The sequence below is a fragment of the Arachis stenosperma genome, chromosome 4 (assembly GCF_014773155.1).
Source record: "Arachis stenosperma cultivar V10309 chromosome 4, arast.V10309.gnm1.PFL2, whole genome shotgun sequence".
In the NCBI taxonomy this organism is placed as follows: Eukaryota; Viridiplantae; Streptophyta; class Magnoliopsida; order Fabales; family Fabaceae; genus Arachis; species Arachis stenosperma.
The window spans coordinates 41,739,094-41,762,833 of NC_080380.1; the positions used below are offsets into that span (position 1 = coordinate 41,739,094).

The following is a 23,740-nucleotide window of genomic DNA, read 5'->3' on the forward strand; positions in this document are numbered from 1 at the left end:
TAACAGTTAGAAGTGGTGCAATATAACGGGAAAAGATAAAACATAGCAGCACATGCCAAATTTGTTTCTGCTTATGCTGCTAATTCTTCTTTCTTAAAGCTAATTCTTATTTATCATGTCAATTGATTAACTATATGACAAATTAATATTATTTATTCCTATCATAAATCATTAGATCATATGAGATTATTAATATCTGCTACTGCTAGCATATACTAGTAATGTAGTAATACATCCAAATGAAATTGATAAGGTATATACCACAACAAATTCAAAACATTACTCTACTAGATAAACTAGCTATAATATGTCTAAATCAGTGATCAGAAGATTTCTCAAAACTATTTTTGGATCTCATTGTGTACTCTGCAACAAGTCGAGCAACAGATGATGACTTATCCTCTAGCAATTTTGAAGCTGAATTATACTCTTCAATTAGCCCTGCATTAAATAAAGATACAAAGAAAATCAAAAAATGGAAAATCAAGTTACAACAAAGGTTTAGTGAATAATAAATAATAATAGGCACTTCTTAGTTCTTGCCTTAATGAATAAGCAAGACCATATCACTGTCAATAACAGAAGTGATTCTATGCGCAATGGTTATGACTGTGGAGTCAGCGAAATGCAGCCTAAAAGTTTGTTGAATCAAATTGTCTGTGGCAGTATCGACTGATGCAGTTGCTTCATCAAGCACCAATACCTAGCTCTACTTTAGAAGAACCCTACCAAGGCACACCAATTGCCTCTATCCCATGCTCCAATTCTCGTCATTTTTGCTAACTACAACATCAAGTTTTGCCTTAGCAATAAGTTCAGAGGTTACTATATCACTATACTCATGTAGAGTAATGAAAAATTTTCTAGTTATAAACTAGGAGGATATATAATTATTGATTCAAGAAAAATAGAATGCAAACCTGTAGAGTCTAACTTTCCTTCTTCTCTTATAACTTCATCATGAAGTTGACACTTTTCAAGGGCCTATATATAACATGGGAATGTAAATGTGTGAATATTCTTGAGTTAGAAGAACAATTATAAGTCCATAATTTAGAATTTTGGATAGTGAATCTGTTTAACAATAATAACAAACCAACCTCCCAAATTTGTTCATTAGTGTACTCCTCTAGTGGATCTAGATTGTTTCTGTCTCTTCAAACATGGTTGGATCCTGAGGAAGAATGCTTAATCTAGACCTTAAATCATGAAGTCCTATTGAAGAGATGTTGCTGCCATCAATCACAACTTCTACAGCAGCCGATTCAATGATTCGGAAGAGAGTTTGTATGAGAGTTGTTTTGCCACTTCCGGTTCTACCAACAATGCCAGTTTTCAATCCTCCATAAAATGTGCATGTGAGGCCATGCAAAACAAGTGGAAGGCGTTGAACATAACGAATCTTCATCAAAAAATCATTAGTCCATCACAGGTATCATAGCATAAACTCTCTTAAGTGCTAATCACTTTGAAAAAGTGAACTCTAAGAAGACAAAATCATAACATGAATTCAAAATTGAGTAAGATGTAAAACTAATTTCTATCTTTAATTACCTGCAAGTTGCATATATCAACTTCTCCATATGATGGCCAAGAATGGCTTGGGCTATTTTCTTGTACAACAAGGGGAGGCTCACTAGGAATAGATGTATATTAAAGTATTCTTTCTACTGATATCATCTTGTTCTCCAAGTCACAAAGAAGTCAAATCACCATAGCATTTATCGAGTTCAAATTGAGTCAATAGGTAACAAATAAACCAGTAAGGCCTTCAATAAGAGAATCAAACATAAGTAGAGCACTTAGTTCCCCATTATAGACAGATTGTAATTTTTTTTAGTTAAACTAATATCATAATCTAATTATTCTCTACCTGGATCTATGACTCCTTAAAGAACAATCATCAAGCATATCACAGAAAATGCAAATGTGATTGAAGACAATATATCCAAATGGAAGCATAACCATGCAGATGCATCGAAACTATTGAACTGTAGTCGCAAATATCCGTCGATTATGTCTATTGCACTTTGATTAGTAGAAACCTGTATTAGAATAGAACATCAAGAAACAAGAAGTGTTAATAGCACCTGCGTATGCCATAGTGACAAACTGGATCAAAATATCCACCTGATAAGTTGGAAAAAAAAGTACTTAAATAAACCTCAAAATATCCGACAATAATTATTCTTATGAATTACAAAATTTACTTGAGAATAGTTTTAGAAAATATGCCTGAGACTCTATCATTTCCTCTGAATAATAGCCATTAAAATAATCATTTAAAATGCCCATCAAGGTCTTGAGAATCACAATAAACATTTATCAAATTGGAATGATAAAAGTCAAAAGATGTAAAGATGCTGCATAAGCATGAAGATGTCAAGCATCCATTCCTTAAGGATGACAACATTTCTGAACTACAGAAACAATTATGTCGATATGTCCTATCTAAATATATAATTTGAAAAAGTACTATACAACACTTAGTCAAGCAGTTATCTCCAAACCTACTAGAAGGAATTTTCTTCAAGATTCAATCACTAACAAATTAATTGATTACCAATTCAAAATTATCTCAAAATACAGGGAGAAGGAAATCTGGAAAAGGGAGAACAGGGGAAGTGATGATGCATGGACTTACCAACGGCAACTCGGTGATGAAGAGGACGAGCGACGAAGAAAGTGACGACCCTATGACGGTCCACGATCCACGGCGACTCGCGACGGTGAGTACTTGAAACCAGAAGACGACGACGAGTTGCTTCTGTCGCCGGCGAGGAGGAGCCCAGGAAAGGCCGTGAGACGTTGAAATGCTGGTGACGAGACGAGAGGAGCAACGAGACGCCGGTGAGTGTGAAGGAGTAGAGACTCTAGTGAGACTGAGAGAGACTCTAGTGGCAATGCAATGAGAGAGAAGAAAGAGTTTGAATCTCAAAATTGGGAATGAGAGAGACCTTCATTGAGAGTGTGCTGGTGAGAAACCCAAAAAGATGAAGACATGAAACTCTTTTCTTTTATTTTTTTCTCAGTTTTTCAGATGACATTTTTTTGTATGAATAATTAAAGATGAAGGTTAGGTAAGAAGCCAACAAACCAAAGAACAAAATGATTTTGTTTCGTATTTTTTAAATTTATTTAATATTTTTTTTTGTATGAATGATTGATTAGAATTTACGAAGAGACAAATAATTTTATTAAATGTGTTTTATTTTTGTTTTTTAGATTATTTAAATTTTGAAACTATAAAATTAAATAATTTAATTAATCTAAAAGAGTAATTTTTGTCTAACATATACAAAAAAGGATATTTAAATCTTTTTATAAAACTAAACAAAAAAATATTTTTTATTTATATTTAATTCAAAGGGTATTTTAATAAAAATAGTGATATAATATATATATACTTTTTAAAAAATTTAAATACTGACGTAGAAAATAAATTCCACATATTTTATTGTTATTTGTCTATATTTTAAATATATCGATATGTATAAATTTATTATCGTACCATAGCAAACACCTTTATATAATATAGTGAAATGTTAATCTTAGAGACGGAATTTGAGACAAACTGATGATGATGATGAGAAAAGGGGCATTTACTAAAATGAATGAATGAATAATATTCAGAATATGACAACTCATCTCTTAACTTGCTAACCAAAGCTAACTCAACTGGCAAAATCACAAATTAACATGTAACACAATAAACATTTGTAGGGTAGATTTTACAATGTATAAAGAAATTCAATAATAAATAAGATGTAAAAATATATTAAATTATTTAACATTTTTAATTATGTATAGATATTTTGAAATGAGTAATGAGCCGTTAACTTTATGTAATCTCTTCAGACTCGCACTCATTCTCTTCCAAGGACCTTCCCATGGTTTCCTTGGTAAACAAAAAGGTGGTAACCACGCCCACCAAGCAAACCCCTCCAAGCATGCACAAAGAAGCCACCATTCCAATTCCAACCACATGAACCCCATCTTGATCTCGCTCCTTCTGGTCGCGAGAAGCCCAAAGAAATCCTACTGATCCAATGATTGCACCCATCTTGCCAACTGCTCCAGAAATCCCATGGCACGTCGACCTAAACCTAGCCGGAAAAAGCTCGGCCGGGACGATAAAAGTCGTCGTGTTGGGTCCGAAATTGGCGAAGAAGAATGCGACCCCATAGAGGACCAAGAAACCGTTATCCCTAGGCTTGTTTCCATCATCAGTGGTCCAATATGAATAATAAGGAACTCCCATAGCGAAAAACGCCAATGCCATGAAAAAGAAACCCATCATTTGGATCTTAACTCTTCCGACACGGTCGATGAAATACACCGAGAAGAAGTAGCCGGGGATGGTGGAACAAACAGCAATGATTGCTTGGAGCTTAGCGGTATCAATGGCTTCTTGATACACGTCAAGATGGAGTTTGTCTTTGAGTTTGATTCTGTATATATGAGATTGGAAGAGGTTGCTGCTGTAGAACACAATGTCCACTAGAAACCAGTTGAAGGAACACGCAAAGAGGTCGCGGCCATGTCGACGAAAGAATTCCTTGGAAAAGAGTGAGTAGTCAGAATGTGATGAGACTGATGAAGTTGGTGAAGTTTCTTCGATAATCTGGGTGATGGAGATATCCATAACTTTTTCCATGTCCTTTGCTGCTTGCATCACATTATTTTCCACTAATGCTGTGTACCTTATCAAATTAGTAATTTGGTCTTAGTACTACTCATTTGCTAATTATTATACAAAGGTGTTCATGGATACAAATCTATTTGAAGAGTAAAACCTAGTTATTACACACGATATCCTTTTAATTCTCCAAAGATATATGCTATGAAATTAAATAAGTTAACCAGAAGAAAGATTAAAAGATATCTCATATTGTCTATTTAAAAATACAATTTGCACACTAAAATCAGCAATGTATAATATAGTTTAATTTTTTTAATGTGTATTTTATCCTGGTAATTAATTTTGTGGCTAATAATTAACATAGTTGTTGTGTATTCACGTAAATAATGCTATATGCATTTTTCAGATAAACAAATTTAAGAAAAGAAAAATAAAATGAAAGTGTCAACTAATGAGAAGCCAATTGTAGAACGTATCATTATTGAACATAAGAAAAGAGTGAACAGTGTTTAGTTTCCCTTCCTTTCCTTATTAGTATGTAGCCACTTGCTTGCTGCCAATTGATGAGTAATTTCCCCAGCAAAGAAATCTACAATGTAATGTATTTGTTGTATTAAAAAGATACCTAGCGATATAAGCAGCAAGGCATGTATTTCAGGTCCAAGTGATCAGGCCCCTTTAACAAAGACTCTAAATTAAGTTAATCAACCTTGCAGTTTTCTACTATATGTGGACCGTACGGTGATTTCATTCTTATTAGTTATTATTATTATAGCTTAATCAAACTTGTTGATGAATGCGGAATTTTACTTAAAGACATGAACATCTATATCCCCGTGATTATTGTATAATATAATATATATCTTCTTTGACTAAATCGTTGTTGATTAATCAATTAGCTCCTAATAATGGCCGCGCCCTAAGACAAGCACTAATGATTACTATATGGAACGGTGTACTCATGGCCCCATTTTATATTTTTATTCCATACTTATAAATCGTTTAATCCAAAATAAATAAATAAATAAAACAACTTATCAATGTATAAAATGAAGAGAGAGTTATTAAATTAAAGAAAATACAACTTAGTAGGGTTTCACATCAAGAGTCATTGTCAATAGTTCGTCAATAATCTTCACAAATTCAAGTCATAATAATTAATTTAATTACAGATTGTTTTTAATTAATCAATTTTCATAAATATTATTAGAGGAACTTGCTTGATAACATCGAATTGAATGAACACAGTGAAAGTCAATGCTAAAAGTCAAGGTCAAAGAAGAAAAGAGTGAGGTAGGTAGGTAGGTACCTGGCAGTTTCGGGCATCATCATTCGCCAGTAGTAAGTCAACGCCGCCGGGACTGACCCCAGCATGAGGATCAACCTCCATGCGAAGTCGGCTGCTGCCGCCGTGTGTTGTTTTTCCTTAGCACCGGGGGCGTGGCGGAATATGGAAGACACCACTATGGTGACGGTGGCGCTTGCTAATATGCCGAAACCTTGCATGGAAAAAACCGCCGCTATAAAAGAGCCTCTTGTCTTTTTGTTGGCAAATTCAGACATGATTGTTGATGAAAGAGGGTAGTCTCCTCCAATCCCTAGCCCCAGCAAGAACCTGATTGATTCACATTATTAATCAACAATAATCATCTAATTAATTAATTTGAAGTAAAACTTGAAAGGTTTTTGGAGACTAGTTAAGAATCGTTAGATAATTTGATAATAGTATGTGAAGTTTTTAATTTTTTTGTTGACATAAATAATTAAATTAACCTGAAGAGACCTAGACTGAGGAGAACGCATGTTCTTTTGATACAAATGGAGAAACCACTGCCCAAGGAGCCAAACACCATTAGCAACAAAGCAAGCCCGTAGACCCGGCGACGTCCTTTAAGGTCGCCGAGTCTACCAAACACAACTTGCCCGATGGCCGTTCCTAGTAGGGCAACGGCCACCAAGGCAGACACAATCACCGGCGGGGTTACATATTGCCTGTTTCCGGCACGGTCGTCGTAGTAGACCCTTCCGATCATCTTGGTGATAAGGGTGATGGAGAAGAGGTCATAGGCATCGGTGAAGAGACCCATCCCGGCAACTATAATGGCCTTGAAGTGATAGTATTGTGTCTTTGCCGTGTCAAGAGCTGAAAGCACCTTCAACTTCTTTCTCGCCATCACCTATAATATTTGCACTTAAGTTCAACTACTTCACAAGAATTTCAACTACCAAATTAAAGATAGATCTATCTTTGTGTGTGTTGAAGTGTTGAGTTATAGGGCTTTTTTGCCATTATTATTCCAACGGCTCTAGAGTTTTGTGGAGTGAAATAAACAGACATATAGCTAGGGAGAGAAGTAAGCAAAAAATTAAAGGAGTGATTCTATATATATACGAGGGGTATAGGTCAATGTTTTGTTGAGCATAGGAATTTCAGTTTTAATTGTTGTCTTGCTTAGTTGTTTGAGAGGTATTTATTATATCAATTCCGCTAAATTTCTGCCTATTTTTGTTTATGATTATGTTTAATAGAAGTATTTTTATAAATGTGTTTAATAAAAATATTTTTTTATGATTATATCTTATAAAAATATTTTTATAAATGTATTTCGTGAATATATATCTTTATATATATATTTAAAATATAATAATTAATTATTATTGATAATAAATTAATAGTATATTGGTATTTTATATTTTTTATTGTATATTATTATTATTTAACTAACCTGTAGCCTTTGTTATTATTTAGGAATTTGAAATTGTGTGGAAGAGAAAGAAAGTGTGACAAGTGACGAAACGACAAGCGTGTACTATACATTAATCAAATAATATTAGTATACATTAGGAAGCTTACTAGGAAATGAGATTAGCCATCATGTATGTGAACCATTTGGCTTTTGATAGTCAAACTTGGAATTGTATTATTCCATCCAAGAAATGTTAAAGGAAAATTATTCCACTAAAGATGCGGATCACAATCATCCTTAAATTCATTTTAAGCTTGTGACTTGTGAGTTCTAATTGCCGGCGTTTGCAAAAACTTGGCATATTTTTTTAATAATTTTTAATACTTTTTCTATGTCCTATAGAAGCATTTTTTTTTTAAATTTAGACAAATAAAAAAATATAATTTAAATTTGGGTAAATTTTTGCACAAGTCTTTCATTTCTTTTTTATTTATGTTATGTTAAATTTTTTTTAAAGGTCAACAAGAATTAAATTCTAGATCTTTCGGTTATAAAAATTTTTATTAGGGATGTTTGCGAATTGGATATGGTCAAAATCTTAACTCAATCCTCACTAAACTATTGAATTAGACACAATATCTGTATTTTTTATCCTTGGATCCGATTTGAATATTTACGTATCAGATCGAATCGGATATCGAATATATCTGCACAATAAATTTATATTAAAAAACTTATTTCTATTAAAAAAATCAATAAATTAAAATCTATTGTTTACTCTAATAGAATCTATTTTTTCACTTCTTTAAATATGTTTACTCCTATTAATAAACTAACTTTTTAAAATAACAAAAATAAAATAATACAATGTATATAAATAATAATTATTAATTTAAATAAAACATAAATACAACATATATTATTTTTTATTTATTATTTGGTGCGAGTTCGCAGATATGCAGATCGGATCCGCCGTCTGCGGATATAGATGTAATATTCATAATCCGATTCAATTAGAGTGTAAATAAAGTCATATCCGCAAATTACAAATCCGATGTGGATAAATACCGCGAATTTGTGAATGTGATCCGATTCATGAACACCCTTTAAAGCTCTGATTTCTGTCATGATGTTATCCCCCAAAAACTTAAGCTAATAAGAGAGGCACATGCATGGTTATATTTCTAACACTCTTTATAGATGTTTTGATGTGTTTGGCTAGAGTACGTTACATCTTGTTATGGCGCTACTAAAAAACTGCTTATTATAGACAGATTTATGAACATATTTGGTCTTCATTACAAACAGATATTTGGTTACTGACAAATTTTGTCCATCAATAAAATCTTTATTGAAAATTATTTACCGACAGATTTTTTTCATCGATATTTTACCAATATATTTTTCTCTTTTACCGACCGATTTTTCTACGGTAATCGTCCCACCATTTCGCTAAAAAAGTTAGATTTTTTGACAATTTTCTGTCGGTAACTAGTGTCAAACTTTTCGACAGATTTTTTATCGATAACTACAGTCAAAATTTTTGACAAATTTTTCTGTTGGTAATTGAAGTCTGTAATAGTATTCACAACTCTGAATATAGACAAATTTTTCGTCTGTAAATTCGTTAGTAAAGTAAAACAGAATTTTTTTAAAAATTTTTTTATTATAAAATAAATTTGATTTCATACAAAATAAATATAAATTTAATCAAGACGAATTTTCATTTGTATTCGAACATTCATAGTATTTCAAAAAATAAATAAGTTTATTATATTATCAAACTAGAAAAATACTATAAACAAGTAAGTCAATTCAAAACATAAATAAAATATATTGATACATCAACTATAATCCTCAATATATTGTTCAACCATACTAAAAATATCAGCTCTAATTCTAAGTGTCATCTTTATCCTCATCACTATCATAGTCCTCAGCTATTATCAGTTATAATAATTTCTTCTTACTTCCTTCAATCATAGAAAATAGACAAATTGATATCTTCAACTACATTAAAATGGCTGATAAAAGTTCTTCAAGATTAGTAATCATACGTAGGAAAATGAAGAGTACTAACAATACTTGTTATAATTGATGTCAATTAGCATCAAAAGCATGTTCCACCGATGGTTAAATTTGGAATCACAACAGCATCAACTTAAATGAAAAACTCAATTTCAATATCATGATAAAAGGGCTTATTTGAAGAATATAAATGCAAATATTGTGATAATAGTATGCCCAAGATTCAATCTATCATGATTGGCTCTCGTGCAAGTGGGAGATTGTTGGGAATAAATAATATGACCACAATTCAATCAATTATGTGTCAAATAATTTGTTATGTTATTATATTAAAATATTTATATAATAAGGTCCTTGATTAAATTTAAAGATTTATCATTGTGATAGTGATCATAATATTGAGAGATAAATCTTTTATAATTTAATCTAAATTATTCTTGATCATAGGATTATTAAAAAGGACATTAATAATCTAAAAAGATCTCTCTCTCTCTCTCTCTCTCTCTCTCTATATATATATATATATATATATATATATATATATATATATATATATATATAATGGTCTTCATTGAATGAAGATTAATAGATCTCATTTATTAAATTATATATATAGATGGAGCATATAGAGATATGACCATTGAACTGACTCACTTTGAGAATTCCTAATGGTTATAATTACCGTATATTTGTCAATAGGATATTCTCAAGATGAACATAGTAATAGAGTTTCTTTTGACCTGCGAATGTCATAGTAATTAATAATGTATTTATTATACTTTGATTCCGGACACCTAATACCCAAGGGTGCTAGTTGAATGGATATTGGGTATAATTCAAATACTTGTAGAATTAATTATTAGTCAATAAGGAATCCGTCAACTCTTGGTAAAGAGTTTCAACTCTATGATTATAATGACTGAGATGAATAAAACATTGGCCAAGGGGATTGAATGAATGAAGAAATGAGTTTTTTAAGTCATTCACAGTTCATTATAATAATGGTAACAAGTTAAAGTTTGACAATTAAACCATACTCTAAGGGTTAACCAAGAGTTGAAAAGATGGAAGGAATTATACTTTGTTCTTCTAAGGTTCTTAGTAAAAATATATTACTTCATATTATCAGGTCGTTGAGGAGTGTTGTTAAACGCCAACCTTGATTAGTAAATTTAGTACGACTAATTTACTACCCGCTTAGTATTGAACCTATGGGGTCACACACTAACGAGTGTTCTAATCTTTGCTATAGAATTATTTAATTGTTATTTTGATTTGATCAAATAAATAATTATATTAATTCAAATGGAATATTATTATATTTTTTGATAGCACCAAGAATATAATAATAGTATGATAATTGAGAATATTAAATGAGATTTGAGAATAATTAATTATTCTATTTCTAAATTTGGATGAGATCCTAATTGATTCTGTTTTCAAATGAAGTTATGATATGATTCATAAATTTAAAGGATTCAGATTTAGAATTTCAAGATATGATTTAAATTTGAATTGAGATTCAAATTTAAAATCAATAATAAATCTCATACTATATATATGTATGTCAAGAGTACAGGATAGTGATAAGAAAGAGAGAATAAAACACATGGGTTTTATTCCTTTACCTCTATGCACATAAATGTATTCTTAGTACTCGTTATTCCTTTACCTTTAATAAATGGTAATCCTTGGTGCTAGCAAAAAATATAATAATATTCCATTTGATTATATAATTATTTATTTGATAAAATAAAAATAATAATTAAATAATTCTATAACAAAGATTAGAACACTCTTTAGTGTGTGACCCCATAGGTTCAATACTAAGCGGGTACGTAGTAAATTAGTCGTACTAAATTTACTAATTAAGGTTGGCGTCTAGCAACACTCCTCAACGACCCAAATAGTATGAAGTAATATATTTTTACTAAGAACCTTAGAAGAACAAAGTATAATTCCTTCCATCTTTTCAGCTCTTGGTTAAGTCTTACACTACAAGAATAATTAGTTTTAGCGACAAACTTTTAGCGGCAATAATACAATGGCCACTATTTTTTATGTTTAAGTTATTTTTTGTGACTATTATATATTTGCCATTAATATTATATATTATCATGGCAATTATTATTATTGCCACTAACAATATAATAAAACTATAATAAAAAGTTTTTAGTGGCCATAATACTATGGCTAATATTATTTTTATTAACATATAAAAAAAAGTACTTTTAATAAAAAGTTTTTAATGGCCATTGTATTATGGCTAGTATTAGTTTTATTAAAATCTTTTTTTATAACAATTAGAGAGAGAAGAACAAAATTCACGGACACCCCCTTTCTCTTAGCAACCTAACCCTAAACACACTCACCATCACCATCCTTCATCGCCGAACTCTTCTCCTCCGGTAGTGGGTGCTGTTGCTGCCGACGGAGACAGACTGTGAGTGTCATCACACTCTTCTTATCGCCGAACTCTTCTTAGCTCTCATCGTTCCTCCTCCTCCTCCTCCTCTCTCTCTCTCTCTCTCTCTCTCTCTCTCTCTCTCTCTCTCTCTCTCTCTCTCTCTCTCTCTCTCTCTCTCTCTCTCTCTCTGTTCGAAACAATAAAGAAGGTGAGGAATCGCCGAAGGTACATTCGCCAAGAACACCGACACCGAAGACAGCATTGCCATTAAGGTCATGGCTAAATCCACCATTCTCAAGCATAGAATGGTTGAACAGGTCAACCTTACGCTTTAGTCTTCTTTGTTTACTTATCTTCTCAATTATTGTTAATTGTTCCTTTGATTCCTTTTATTTTAAGTCACGCACTCACGCTTGTTTTCATTTAGGTTGAATTTATATCAGCCACAAATATAAGGTTAATAATACACTAATACGCATTCCTTCCATTATTTGCTTACATTGTGATTTTTTCTTTTATAATTTGTGAAAAATTGAGAATATGAACATAATGTGTTTGAGAAAATGCTAGCTGGAGCTTCAACCATTTCTGATGATTTTATGTTGCAGGAAGATGTGAAACTCATGGTGGGAACAGGCCTTGATGCCTATAGGTTATCCATTTCTTGGTCAAGATTGATTCCAAGTATATAATACTCCTAACGCAAACTTGTGTTTGTAATGAGAAACGTTGAAATTTAATTTATGTTATGTATTAGTTTCTATAGTAAAGCCTTTAAAAAATGCTTTTTCCTTCTTTCTTTCTTCCCAGATGGTAGAGGACTCATCAATCCCAAGGGATTGAAATTCTATAACAATCTCATCAATGAACTCATTAGTAGTGGTAAATATGATGAGTTTTCTTAATTTGAAATACCATATATTGCTACTTCTTCAACTGATATGTTCCTTCTTTCCATTAAGCAGGAATCCAACCACATGTAACACTACACAATTATGATCTTCCACAGGCACTCAAAGATGAATATGGGGGATGGATTAGTCCTAAAATCATGTATGTTAATGAACCCTTGTATACATTGTTGTTTGAATTAATCAGTGAAACTCTTGTGCTTGAGACACAATTGCTTATTTTACAACTGTAGAAAGAAGTGAGAAATATGAATATAAAAATCACTTGAATGCGAATACAGAAGAGACTTCATAAATTATGCAGAAGTGTGTTTCAGAGAGTTCGGTGACAGAGTCTTATATTGGAATACTATGAACGAGCCGAACGTGTTCACCATAGGTGGTTATGATCAAGGAACAACCCCACCTACACGATATTCGCCCCCATTTTTCCAGAAATATAACAGCAGTAGGGGTGACTCCATAACTGAGCCTTACTTGGCAGTTCATCATATTTTGCTATCACATTCTTCAGTAGTGAGATTGTATAGAAGAAAGTATAAGGTATATAGTATTTACTTGTTGCAAAGGAAAAAGCTTTGACTTAGTTACTTATACCAACTCTTAATTGAAGTTCATAGTCTTTTTATATTGAATTTAGATTATTCTTCCTGCAAATGATACAGATGAAGACTGGGTAGCCACTCAAAGAGCCCGTGATTTTTTTATTGGTTAGTAAGTTAGAGACCTTCAACTGGTTGTTTTACTCTCATGTTCTCCTTATTTAGATTACTTAGTTGCATAACCACACGTCATTACCTTTGTTCTCCTGAAATTTGATTTTCTTAATCCTCCTTCATGTAAGATTGTTTTCTCTTATTTGAAAGTTTACTAAATTGTTCTTTTTTTCTTTCTTAGTAATGTTAAATAACTGAAATTGATTCTCATTTGATTGTGGTAAGTTGCTTCATTTCTTTTTCTTTTTTCACTTGTTATTTCAAAAGTTTTTGAATTTTTTCTATGGCTTCTTCAATGGTGTTCTACTGTTACCCTTGTTCTTTTTATCGTCCCAAAGTTCTGTTCCCAACTGATTTTAAGGCATATGTTTAGTTTCTCTTTATTTTAATCTTCCTGTTCCATCTTCCATGACAATTAGTGATTTAGTGGATTTTACTCGACTATAACTTGGCAATGAATGACTGGCTTTTCTGCAGCTGAGTCCTTACAAGATGCCTTGAAGCAATTATATCTGATTGATGTTATTGATGAAAATGGTGCAATTACAAGTATTGGACAGAAAATGGCTGGTAGTTATTTCCCCTTTTCTTTTTTGGTTGAATTTTAAATTAGTCTGGAGAAATCATGCATTTTACTGTCATTATCTTCATCATGAGATGTCAGTATGAATGAGTATTTCAACAAGTTCCTTGTGCACTATTTTCTTTCTAAATTCATTAATTTTAATTTTAATTTTTTATTCTAAAATTCTATGCAAAGCTTCCATTAGAACCTTCCTTATCACGAACTTTGATGGAAGCAAATAATTATGGTTGCATACCTGAGGCTTTGACTGTTGTTGCCATGTTAGCAGCTGAAACTACATTTCTTCCAGGACGGAGGTTCTCTCTCTCTCTCTCTACTCTCTCTCTCTCTCTCATATATTATTTCAACAACAAGAGGGAATGCGAATCATTATAATGCATTGTGCCATTGGTAAAGTAGTGTGACAGATGGCTTGTTTTGTTAGGTCAACGGACACAAAGAAATTCATCACTTCAAGATGTGACAAGGGTGGAATACTTGCATGTATATATTGGTGCTGTGCTTGATTCCATAAGGTAATGCAGTTGCTAGTTTTTTGTGGTTTGAAAAAAAATGAGAGCTTATTTTTCTTGAGTTACTACTCTATTTAGCTTATTTAAAAAGTTAAAGATAGACCTTATGAAATTTTGATTACATAACATGTGAAAACTAGTTTTTGGCTAACGAGTTACCTTAAAGTAGCCGATTCAGTTGGAACTAGAATAGTTCGATTCTAGAAGGCTCATAGTGCTAATGAATTAGACCCTCGTAAAAGGAAAACACAATTGCTTTATGTGTGTATATTTTTCTCACGTGATCCTAAATTTTTCTTCTCAGAGATGGATCAAACATAAAGGAATATTTTGCATGGTCTTTCATGGATGTATTTGAATTATTTGAATTTTGGTTTAAGTGCTTGAAATGCTTTCTGCAGAGTTTCATTAAAATTATGTTTGCATATATCCTGAAGACATATCTCTTGGCTTGGTTTTACAGGTACTTACTAAATTAATTATGGTCATAAAAATACTTTTTAATATATATGAATTGATGTTTATAAATTTATTTTTTTTTTAAAGAGTAATGGTGTTGTGCGAAAATTTCACGAGTAATGATCTTTTGAGTAGGTTTACAATTGAAGGCTTGAACATTCACATTAATTAGACTGCAGCAGCCTTTAATGATTGATTCATTCATTCAAATTGTAAATGAAAGGTTTCAGAATGAACTTAGTAATCTCATGGTCCCTAAATTCAATAAATATTTTTAATTGTTATTGACAAGTTTTTCTCACTGTGTTACAAATGTTAACTATTTATTAGCATTACTCTCTTTTTTATTGTCAATACTAATGTCTAACTATTTAATTCTTATTAAAATTTGTGTCAAGTCAAACTAGATACACATGAGCACTCTCTTTTCTATTCAAAGTTTCACCCACCTAAAGAGAGTTTTAGAAGATGACTCGTCAAGTGACAATTCATTGCTAATCAGCAGCAATTCCGACTTAGGTTCTTGCAGGATTGATATAGTTATAGGCTTATAGTATTTTTTGTTTATATTTGTATTATCAATATTTTGAGATTAATGAAATATCTCATTTTGTAGTACTTAATTTTAGTATATTTATATTATGCATAACAATAAAATTTGTTAGCAAAAATAATTAAGATTCTAAAAAAAGATAGTTCGTTGCTTATAAGAAAATAAGTATAATATAACTAAAAAAAGTCTTAAGATTTTAGCGGCAATAGTAATTGCCAATAAAAGTGAATAACATTACAATTTTAGAATTATTTTTAGTGGCTATATAAATTGCCGGTAAAATGGCTTTTGGCGGCAATACTAATAGCCGCTAAAAATGAATAACATTGCAATTTTAGAATAACTTTTGTGGCCATATAAATTGCCAAGAAAATGGCCGCTAAAAATTATATACTTTTTGCGGCCATTAAAAAAGTCTTTACCGGCAAATTTTATAATTGCCACTAAAACCTTTTAGCGGCAAAGCATAAGACGGCTAATGTCTAATTGCCGGTAAATGTATTAGCAGCTATTTTTATTGGCACTAAAAGCAAAATAAATGGCCACTAAAAATAATTTTTCTTGTAGTGTTAGAGTATGGTTTAATTGTCAAACTCTAACTTGTTACCATTATTATAATGAAATGTGAATGACTTAAGAAACTCATTTCTTCATTCATTCAATCCTCTTGGACAAGGTTTTATTCATCTCAGTCATTATAATCATAGAGCTCAAACTCTTTATCGAGAGTTGACGGATTCCTTATTGACTAATCATTAATTCTACAAGTATTTAAATTATACCCAATATCCATTCAACTAGCACCCTTGGGTATTAGGTGTCCGGAATCAAAGTATAATAAATACATTATTAATTACTATGACAGTCACAGGTCAAAGGAAACTCTATTACTATATTCATCTTGAGAATATCCTATTGACAAATATACGGTAATTATAACTATTAGGAATTCTCAAAGTGAGTCAGTTCAATAGTCATATCTCTATATGCTCCATCTATATATATAATTTAATAAATGAGATCTATTAATTTTCATCAAATAAAAACCATTATATATATATATATATTAATTTTTTTTGAATTATTAATGTCTTTTTTTAATAATCCAATGATCAAGAACAATTTAGATTAAATTATAAAAGATTTATCTCTCAATATTATGATCACTATCACAATAATAAATCTCTAAATTTAATCAAGGACCTTATTATATAAATATTTTAATATAATAACATAACAAATTATTTGATACATGATTGATTGGATTGTGGTCATACTATTTATTCCTAACAGCAAAGTCATGAAAAGTCTTCATTGAATTTGAGAACTCTCGAGGCAATTAACATGCTCGGGATCCCAAGTAGCTGATGTCTTTCAATGTAATTTCAGGAGAGAAATCAATCTATGAGATACAAAGTGAGATAAAGAGTGTCTAGTTCCAATCTGTATTCCTCATAAACCTGAAAAAGTAAAATTGGAAGCAGTAAGAACACAATTTGGCTTATATAATACAAAGAAAAAGTTTCCATTCCTTTTCTTTTTCTCATGAATATGCTAAGTTACATGCCTCCAAAGTAAATTAAAATCCCCATTGTACTCATGGAATCTCTACGATATTTTCACATTCTTTTCGGGGCATTATGATATCTGTAACATTGGTATTTTTAGCTACACTTTATAGTCCAACATTGTATTATAAGAGAAAAATTAAATTATGCAAACCTCTACAAGCCAATCAACCAGTATTCCGCGCATGCTTTGAGTAATGTCGTGCTGCTTTGTGTCCATAAAGTTAGGATTTGGCCTTCTTGCAAGTTGGAAAATATAAATGTTAGACAACTAAATTCAAGACAATAAAAATATAAGAAAAGCATATGATATGACAGAATAGTTATGCTAATTATTATTCCAGTTGTATGAAACTACTAGAATCCAGGAAACTCACAATGTTATAAGACTTATCATGTCAATTATAAAGTTTATAACTATCTTCTGCTTATTAAGAGCAAGGTTTCTTAGGGTGATAGAGGCAATAAGATGCATAGTTCTTAGTAAGCTGGTATAAAGATGGGTACAAGGTTCGTTTCGATACACAATTCACTACCTTTTTATTATTACATTACAAGTATTCCTTCAGAAAATTTGGTATGCAATGTACAGACAAATGAGAACACCAAGGTAATTAGTAATTATCGTAAAGCAGAAGAGTGCTGCATATGGTGGCATAAAATTTATAACACAAACCTCATAAACTCGCAAGGTGTTATAGATATTAGCAGCATATAAGCTGCACAACTAAGGATCTTCGTTATCATATCTATGTTACCGATCTTTGGATCCCTTAATGCAATTGGAAAAGGGCTACACTTCTTAGCTGCAAAAATTTCAAAGTACTGCATGTTAGTAAAAGTATACAGTAGAGAAAAAGACATGAAAAAGACAATATTCAATATGATAACTAAAATCATTAAAGTTAGAGTATTTAAATTCTGAGCAATGCATACACCGTATCCTACTTAATATACAGGGTAACATATAAACATTGTAGACTTGGGATATGATAAAAAAGATAGCAAAAACCTTTCTTCTGAGAAATCAAAGGCAGAGGAGAGATTCCTGATGCATGAGTTTTATCATCCTTGCCACTCTCTTTCACACTTAGTATTAATTAAAAAAGATGCATGTTCTAATTTAAGACCTGGCTCCAAAAAACTCTATTTTTCAGTGAACTTGAACATGTTGCTGGGCAGCAGCAGAAGGCGCCACTTTGGATACATCGATTCTACTAGCCTTGGCCAGCTTGCTTTGCACTAGTCACAAACATCACTCTTCAGCAAGGACAATGATACTGAGAAACTTTCCATGGATGCAGTACCAATCAACCAAATAGAAAATACTTTTGTTAAGAACCCGAACTTTAGTTGAATTGAAACAGCTCCTGTATGTATTCTCACAGAAAACATTAGTAACATCCTGAAGAACAGCTCTTTTCTTACGCTGAAGACAAGCATTATCAGAAACCGCTCTTTTTGGATTCGCTCGCAACTGCGACTGCTTCTAATTGTGCTGCTTTGCTGGTTCCTTCACATTGGAAAATGTTTTTTTCTCTAACTTCATTATAGCTTAGAAAACAATTCCAAAATAAAAATGAAAAATTTTACAACTGCCCTTCAGAATTGAACAATTACAATTTTGATACATAGCATCAGCTGGAAAAACTTGAGAACAACATTAGGAAATATGAACATATAACTGCACCCCACACAATGTAAATAGCATACCCTTCTTCAGAATCAATGTTCCACTGACAAAGGCCAATATAGCAGATGCAGATAAGATGGAGTTAGGAAGACATGAAGTATGCAGAAGAGAATGAACAATATGAACAGGGTTGCTAGTCAATCCAGCTAAAAACTTCATGGGTCTTGTAGTTTGTCGTATATCAAATACTAAGACAGAACCATTCTACAGGATAGATAGATAAATATAAAGATTAGCATTTGAAGTTTCTACATCCCATGAATACAAAACCACAATGTTGACCTGAAGTCCAGCATACATGACCAAGGAGGAACCTGAAAATAATGATAGTAAGACTAAAATCTTACAAAAGGAATAGTGAACTCTAACTTCTGTGAGAGTTCAAAGTTCAGGTAAAATCATTACTCCCCTTGAACAACTGTGTAAAACAGAAATGGAAAGAATTAAAGAAATCTAATAGATTTAACAATTTTCTCATATGTCATTTGAGATTTTGTCTTTGGCAGAACTAAAGAAGGAAATATCCACTTCTCTCATTAGACTCCTACACAATTGAAAGGAATTCCAGTAATTTACTTGGCTTCTTTGAGTGCCCAGCTAATGGATATTCTTTGTAAAACATGAATGAGAGATTTGACTAGCTCGTGCTATCTCCTTGGGTTTAGTGAGGATATCTTACATTCACCTTCTGAACTCTTTTCTACTATATTTTGATAAAAATGGGAAAAGCTTCATCTAGAAGTACTATTGTAGAAAACCACAAAGCATAGTAAAAACATAATATTACCAATCACTTTTGCTTTCGGTACATTACTATCAACAGATTTATTACTACTAGTTCATGAAATCAAAATAATGGATCAAACTTCTACCTGTAGATCATAGTTGACAACAGCATTCAAGCTCTGCACAATGTTATAGCATGAACCACATCAATGACCGCATTTTTACCACGTCAGACAACCAATTAGTAATGTAGTCATACCTGAGCACTGAGAATCCTGAGTGCCATCTATGAGTTCAAAATGCATTCTCTCCATATCCAGTAGCAGCTGCTCCAAATTAGTATTTCTCAGCAAAACCAAAATTAGAAACTTAAAGTATTTAAAATACATGCACAAGGATCAAAACTGAAAGGCTTATACAATTTGTAGTTTCACCCAAATCTTTTTCACAGATTCATACTTTGCAATTGATAAAAACTATGATAACAGCTGTTTTGAAACATGCTTATGAGGTACCCAAAAACTTGAAGATATCAAGTTATTGCCTCCAAGGAAAATAAATGACAAAAGCAAGGGTGCTATTATATGTTCCATTTTACAACAAAACAGGGCATGAGGAAAAAAGGCACTAAGATATTCAAAATAGTGAACCTAATGTGTATAAAAATAGTAGATTCCCAGTGATCAGATGGCAGGTATCATTTACAGTTGTGGATTATGAATAGAGGATACCGCTTTAAGCTTCTGAATTTCCAAACAATATTCAGCTTCTCTCTTTCGCCACAGGGCCTCTTTCGCACGCCAATCAGCACCCTTAGAACATATTGATAATTGAATTCTAAGAAAAGTGAAAAAATGTGAAGTCAGTGCTTAACTACTTATCAATAATCACAAGTCCAAAACTCTACACTTCTTCCATTGCATTTCTCAGTAATGTGAACGATCCAATCAAGCTGAACATCATATGAACTAGCACAAAAATCACAAAGCCAGATTAGCAATAATAATGATAATATTAAACAGAAACTCAGCAAACTACCAAAATCTTCCAGAGTAAAAAACTCAAATTGAGTAAACTCAGTCTTAAAGCTTCATCAAAACCAGAGTAAACCCACAGATTCACCAAGCACAAAAGCAGAATATGATAAACATAAAATTCACACAGAAAAATTGATCCCTAGGATTTATCATGAAAAAAAAGCACAAAAGCAGAGTATACCTAAAATTTGCAGATGGAAGAGGCGCTAGAGGGAGCTCATGCAACGAGAGCGGCGGCGGAGAGAGCAGACGCGACAACAGCTGCGGCAGAGAGATCTCGTGCGACGATGGCGACGAAGGGAGCAGAGGCGACGCTATCGGTGACACTATAAGAAATATACTGAATACCGTCGGATTTACTGTCAAAATTTTTCGTCGGATAAAATCGATCTTATAAACCATGCCAGTAATTATTTCCTGTCAAATTCTGCTGCCGCCAGTAACTTGCGATGGATTTAACAGCAGAATTTGATTTTTTAAACTACAAATATCTGATGTTAATTACAGGCGAATTTTTTTCAGCGGTAGTTTTGGTGCCAATTTATTTTGTTCCCGTATTTTTACTATTAGATTTTGATGAGTTTGGAAAACTCCAAATTAAGATGATGATCAAACATTATTAAAATAGTAATTAAAAATTATTAAATTGATTTATACTTCAAATTTGTTTAATTAATAATTTCTATATTGCTTGCAAATTTTGGTCTTTGTGCAAAAAAAAAAAAAGAAAGTAAACTTCAAGCCCAAAATAATCATTCTTGTGCAAAATGTTTTTAATAATATGTGGCTAAATTATTGCTATGTTTATTGGGTCAGGAAAACCAATTTGAAGCCCAACAATGTGGTTGGTCCGAAATCAAAAGAAAAGGGAAATGGAGCATGATGTTTCGATCACCCGTTTATCTAGGTGGAATCCAAATGTTAATTGAATTAAAAGCATGCCTTCCATGGATGCCTTTCTCAATGATTGATGAATTTCAAATTCATTTAATTTGGTTTAATTGCTTTGGTAATATGAGAGAGAAAATTCAAAACTGATTTGATGGCTATTATTACTCTCACACGTTACTAAGCTTGGGATTTTGGAAAGTAGAAACTTAATTCATTTTATTATCTTTCTTCAAATCTATTTGATAGCTTTTTCTCTCTTCTCTCTCTTCTCTCTCTAGTTTTGGTCGTGTCAGGTGATGATGGCTCTTGCAAAAGGAAGATCTACAGTATGGCGTGGCTGAGATCTTTGCCACTTATGGTAAGATGTGGTGAAGAAGTCTCAAGATCACCATGTCTAAAATGGTGGAAGATCCTACTCGGTCAGAAAAGAAGATCCCTTGGGTATGGCTCGTCTCTACTTTTGATCAACCATCACAGAAGGTAACTACTGTAACTACGTGAAGGGAGAAGTAGAAGTGGAGTAGATGAAGCTGTCAAGCATCAAGGACTCATCAAGTGTCAGGAATCCTTCTTGGGGAGTACGTCAAGATGGAAGGCCCGGATTGACGAAGCTTGGTGAAAAAGGGGTGAGGAAGAGGTAATTGCATGTTGGTTTTTGCATTCGGTTCCCTCTTTCCTCTCTCTGCCTGAACCGGTTTTGGTGTTAAAGAAGAAGAAGTTAACTCGGTTCAACTGTTTCAACCTTGGAGGCTTCCTGATGACCGAAATTCACTACCCACGTATAATGAATCCGTTCTTTGGCAAGCGCACCAAATTGTCGTCAAGTAATAACCCACAATGGAGTGGGATCGTATCCACAGAGATTAAATGGATTAAACAAGTAATAGTTGATTGATTATCCTAGTTAGACGATTCAATTTTGAGTGATAAGCAACAAGAAAAGTAAATGACATGAAAGTAAAGGAAAGCAATAAAATGCAAGAAAGTAAATGGCAAGGAAAGTAAAGTACAAGAAAGTAAAGTGCTGGAAATGTAAAGTGCAAAAAATAAACATTGGGATCAAGAGATATTGCATTCTTCGAATTAATTAATTTTATCTCATCTTCAATCATGCAACTCATTGACCTCTTGTCAATCATGATTGATTGAGCCCCAATTCCTTGGTGACTCAATCTCTCAAATCTTGATCAATAGCCAATTCCTTGGTCTAATTGCTCATGAGAAGAGATGAAGCTTGTTCCCTGATTATACCACACATCTTCATAGGTCCAAGTAGAGGGAGGATTATATGTCACCATATCCAAATACCAAAATCCAGATCCTACTCAAGTGTGAGAAAGGATTTCAAGTATGGTTTTATGATTCCTCTTCTAAGGTTCCTATAAAACCCAAATACATTCAATCTCTTTTCTAAGATAATTGAATGCTAGAATAAAGAACGAAATCCCTTCTAGTAAATCAAAGAGAGATGAATAGAAGAAGAAGAATAAAAGCAATCAATCCATTGAAAAATAATAGAGCTCTCTTTCCCAATGGAAAGAGTTAGTAATTCATAACTAAAATATTTACAAGTAAGAAAATGGAAGAGGAGAAGAGAATGGTGGGAAGGAGGGTCCGAAGACTCACTCCTCCAAATGTGTCCAGCCTAATAGATAGCTCCCTAATTCTATGAAACTATTGCCTTTATATAGGCTCTCCTAAATTACAAACTTAAATGAAATTAAAAGCAAATTACAATGAAATGAAAATAAACTATTCTAGATGCTTCTTGTGGCCTTGATTGGTTAACAATTGTGGCTTGAATGAGAGTTGGAGTGGGCTTCGTTGAAGGTTGGGGGTTGCAGGAAGAAGTTGGCATGTGGTTCCAAGTGCCACTCCTACTTAATTTTGCCCTTTGGAGTATGACTCACTTTGCAACGTTAAAAGTATGGAGGTGGCCTTAAAATGAATGTCCAATATAAAGTATTATATATGGTTGGAAAGCCCTGAATGTCAGCTTTTCAACACTTTTAGAATCAACTCATTTAGACCTCTGTAACTCAAGTTATGCCCATTTGAAGATGACTAGGTCAGTCTGTTAGGTAGCTCGGCATGCCACGCCCATTTCTGGCGTGCAACGCCCCATATGTTGTGAAACTGGCATACCACACCCAAAACTGGCATGCAACGCCTTCAATGATGCACCAAAATCTCCTCTCTGGCCATTTGAACTGGCGTGCCACGCCCAAGACTCCAAGTGGCACGCCAGGTTTTGCAATGCTAAAATAATGGTCTTTTTCACCTTCAGTTTTAATGTCCACCCTAGAGTGTTATATATCGTTGGA

General features: G+C 32.6%; 2 protein-coding genes and 1 pseudogene across 2 annotated transcripts; 1 reads left to right on the top strand and 2 right to left on the bottom strand.

The window, feature by feature from the left end:
• Positions 1-239: 239 nt before the first annotated feature.
• Positions 240-2,295, bottom strand: LOC130974911 (ABC transporter C family member 6-like; annotated as a pseudogene).
• A 1,454-nt stretch (positions 2,296-3,749) lies between these two features.
• On the bottom strand, positions 3,750-7,054 carry LOC130973582 (probable inorganic phosphate transporter 1-9). Its single transcript, XM_057898191.1, has 3 exons — positions 6,416-7,054; positions 5,948-6,257; positions 3,750-4,699 (listed from the first exon to the last, which is right to left on the bottom strand). Exons 1-3 carry the CDS (start codon positions 6,814-6,816, stop codon positions 3,842-3,844), a joined length of 1,569 nt encoding a protein of 522 aa, XP_057754174.1. The 5' UTR covers positions 6,817-7,054; the 3' UTR covers positions 3,750-3,841.
• A 5,333-nt stretch (positions 7,055-12,387) lies between these two features.
• Positions 12,388-14,968, top strand: LOC130974912 (hydroxyisourate hydrolase-like). Its single transcript, XM_057899751.1, has 8 exons — positions 12,388-12,448; positions 12,575-12,646; positions 12,730-12,817; positions 12,957-13,218; positions 13,316-13,385; positions 13,869-13,961; positions 14,402-14,492; positions 14,953-14,968. The coding sequence occupies exons 1-8, from the start codon at positions 12,388-12,390 to the stop codon at positions 14,966-14,968; spliced, it is 753 nt and encodes a 250-aa protein (XP_057755734.1).
• Positions 14,969-23,740: the final 8,772 nt, after the last annotated feature.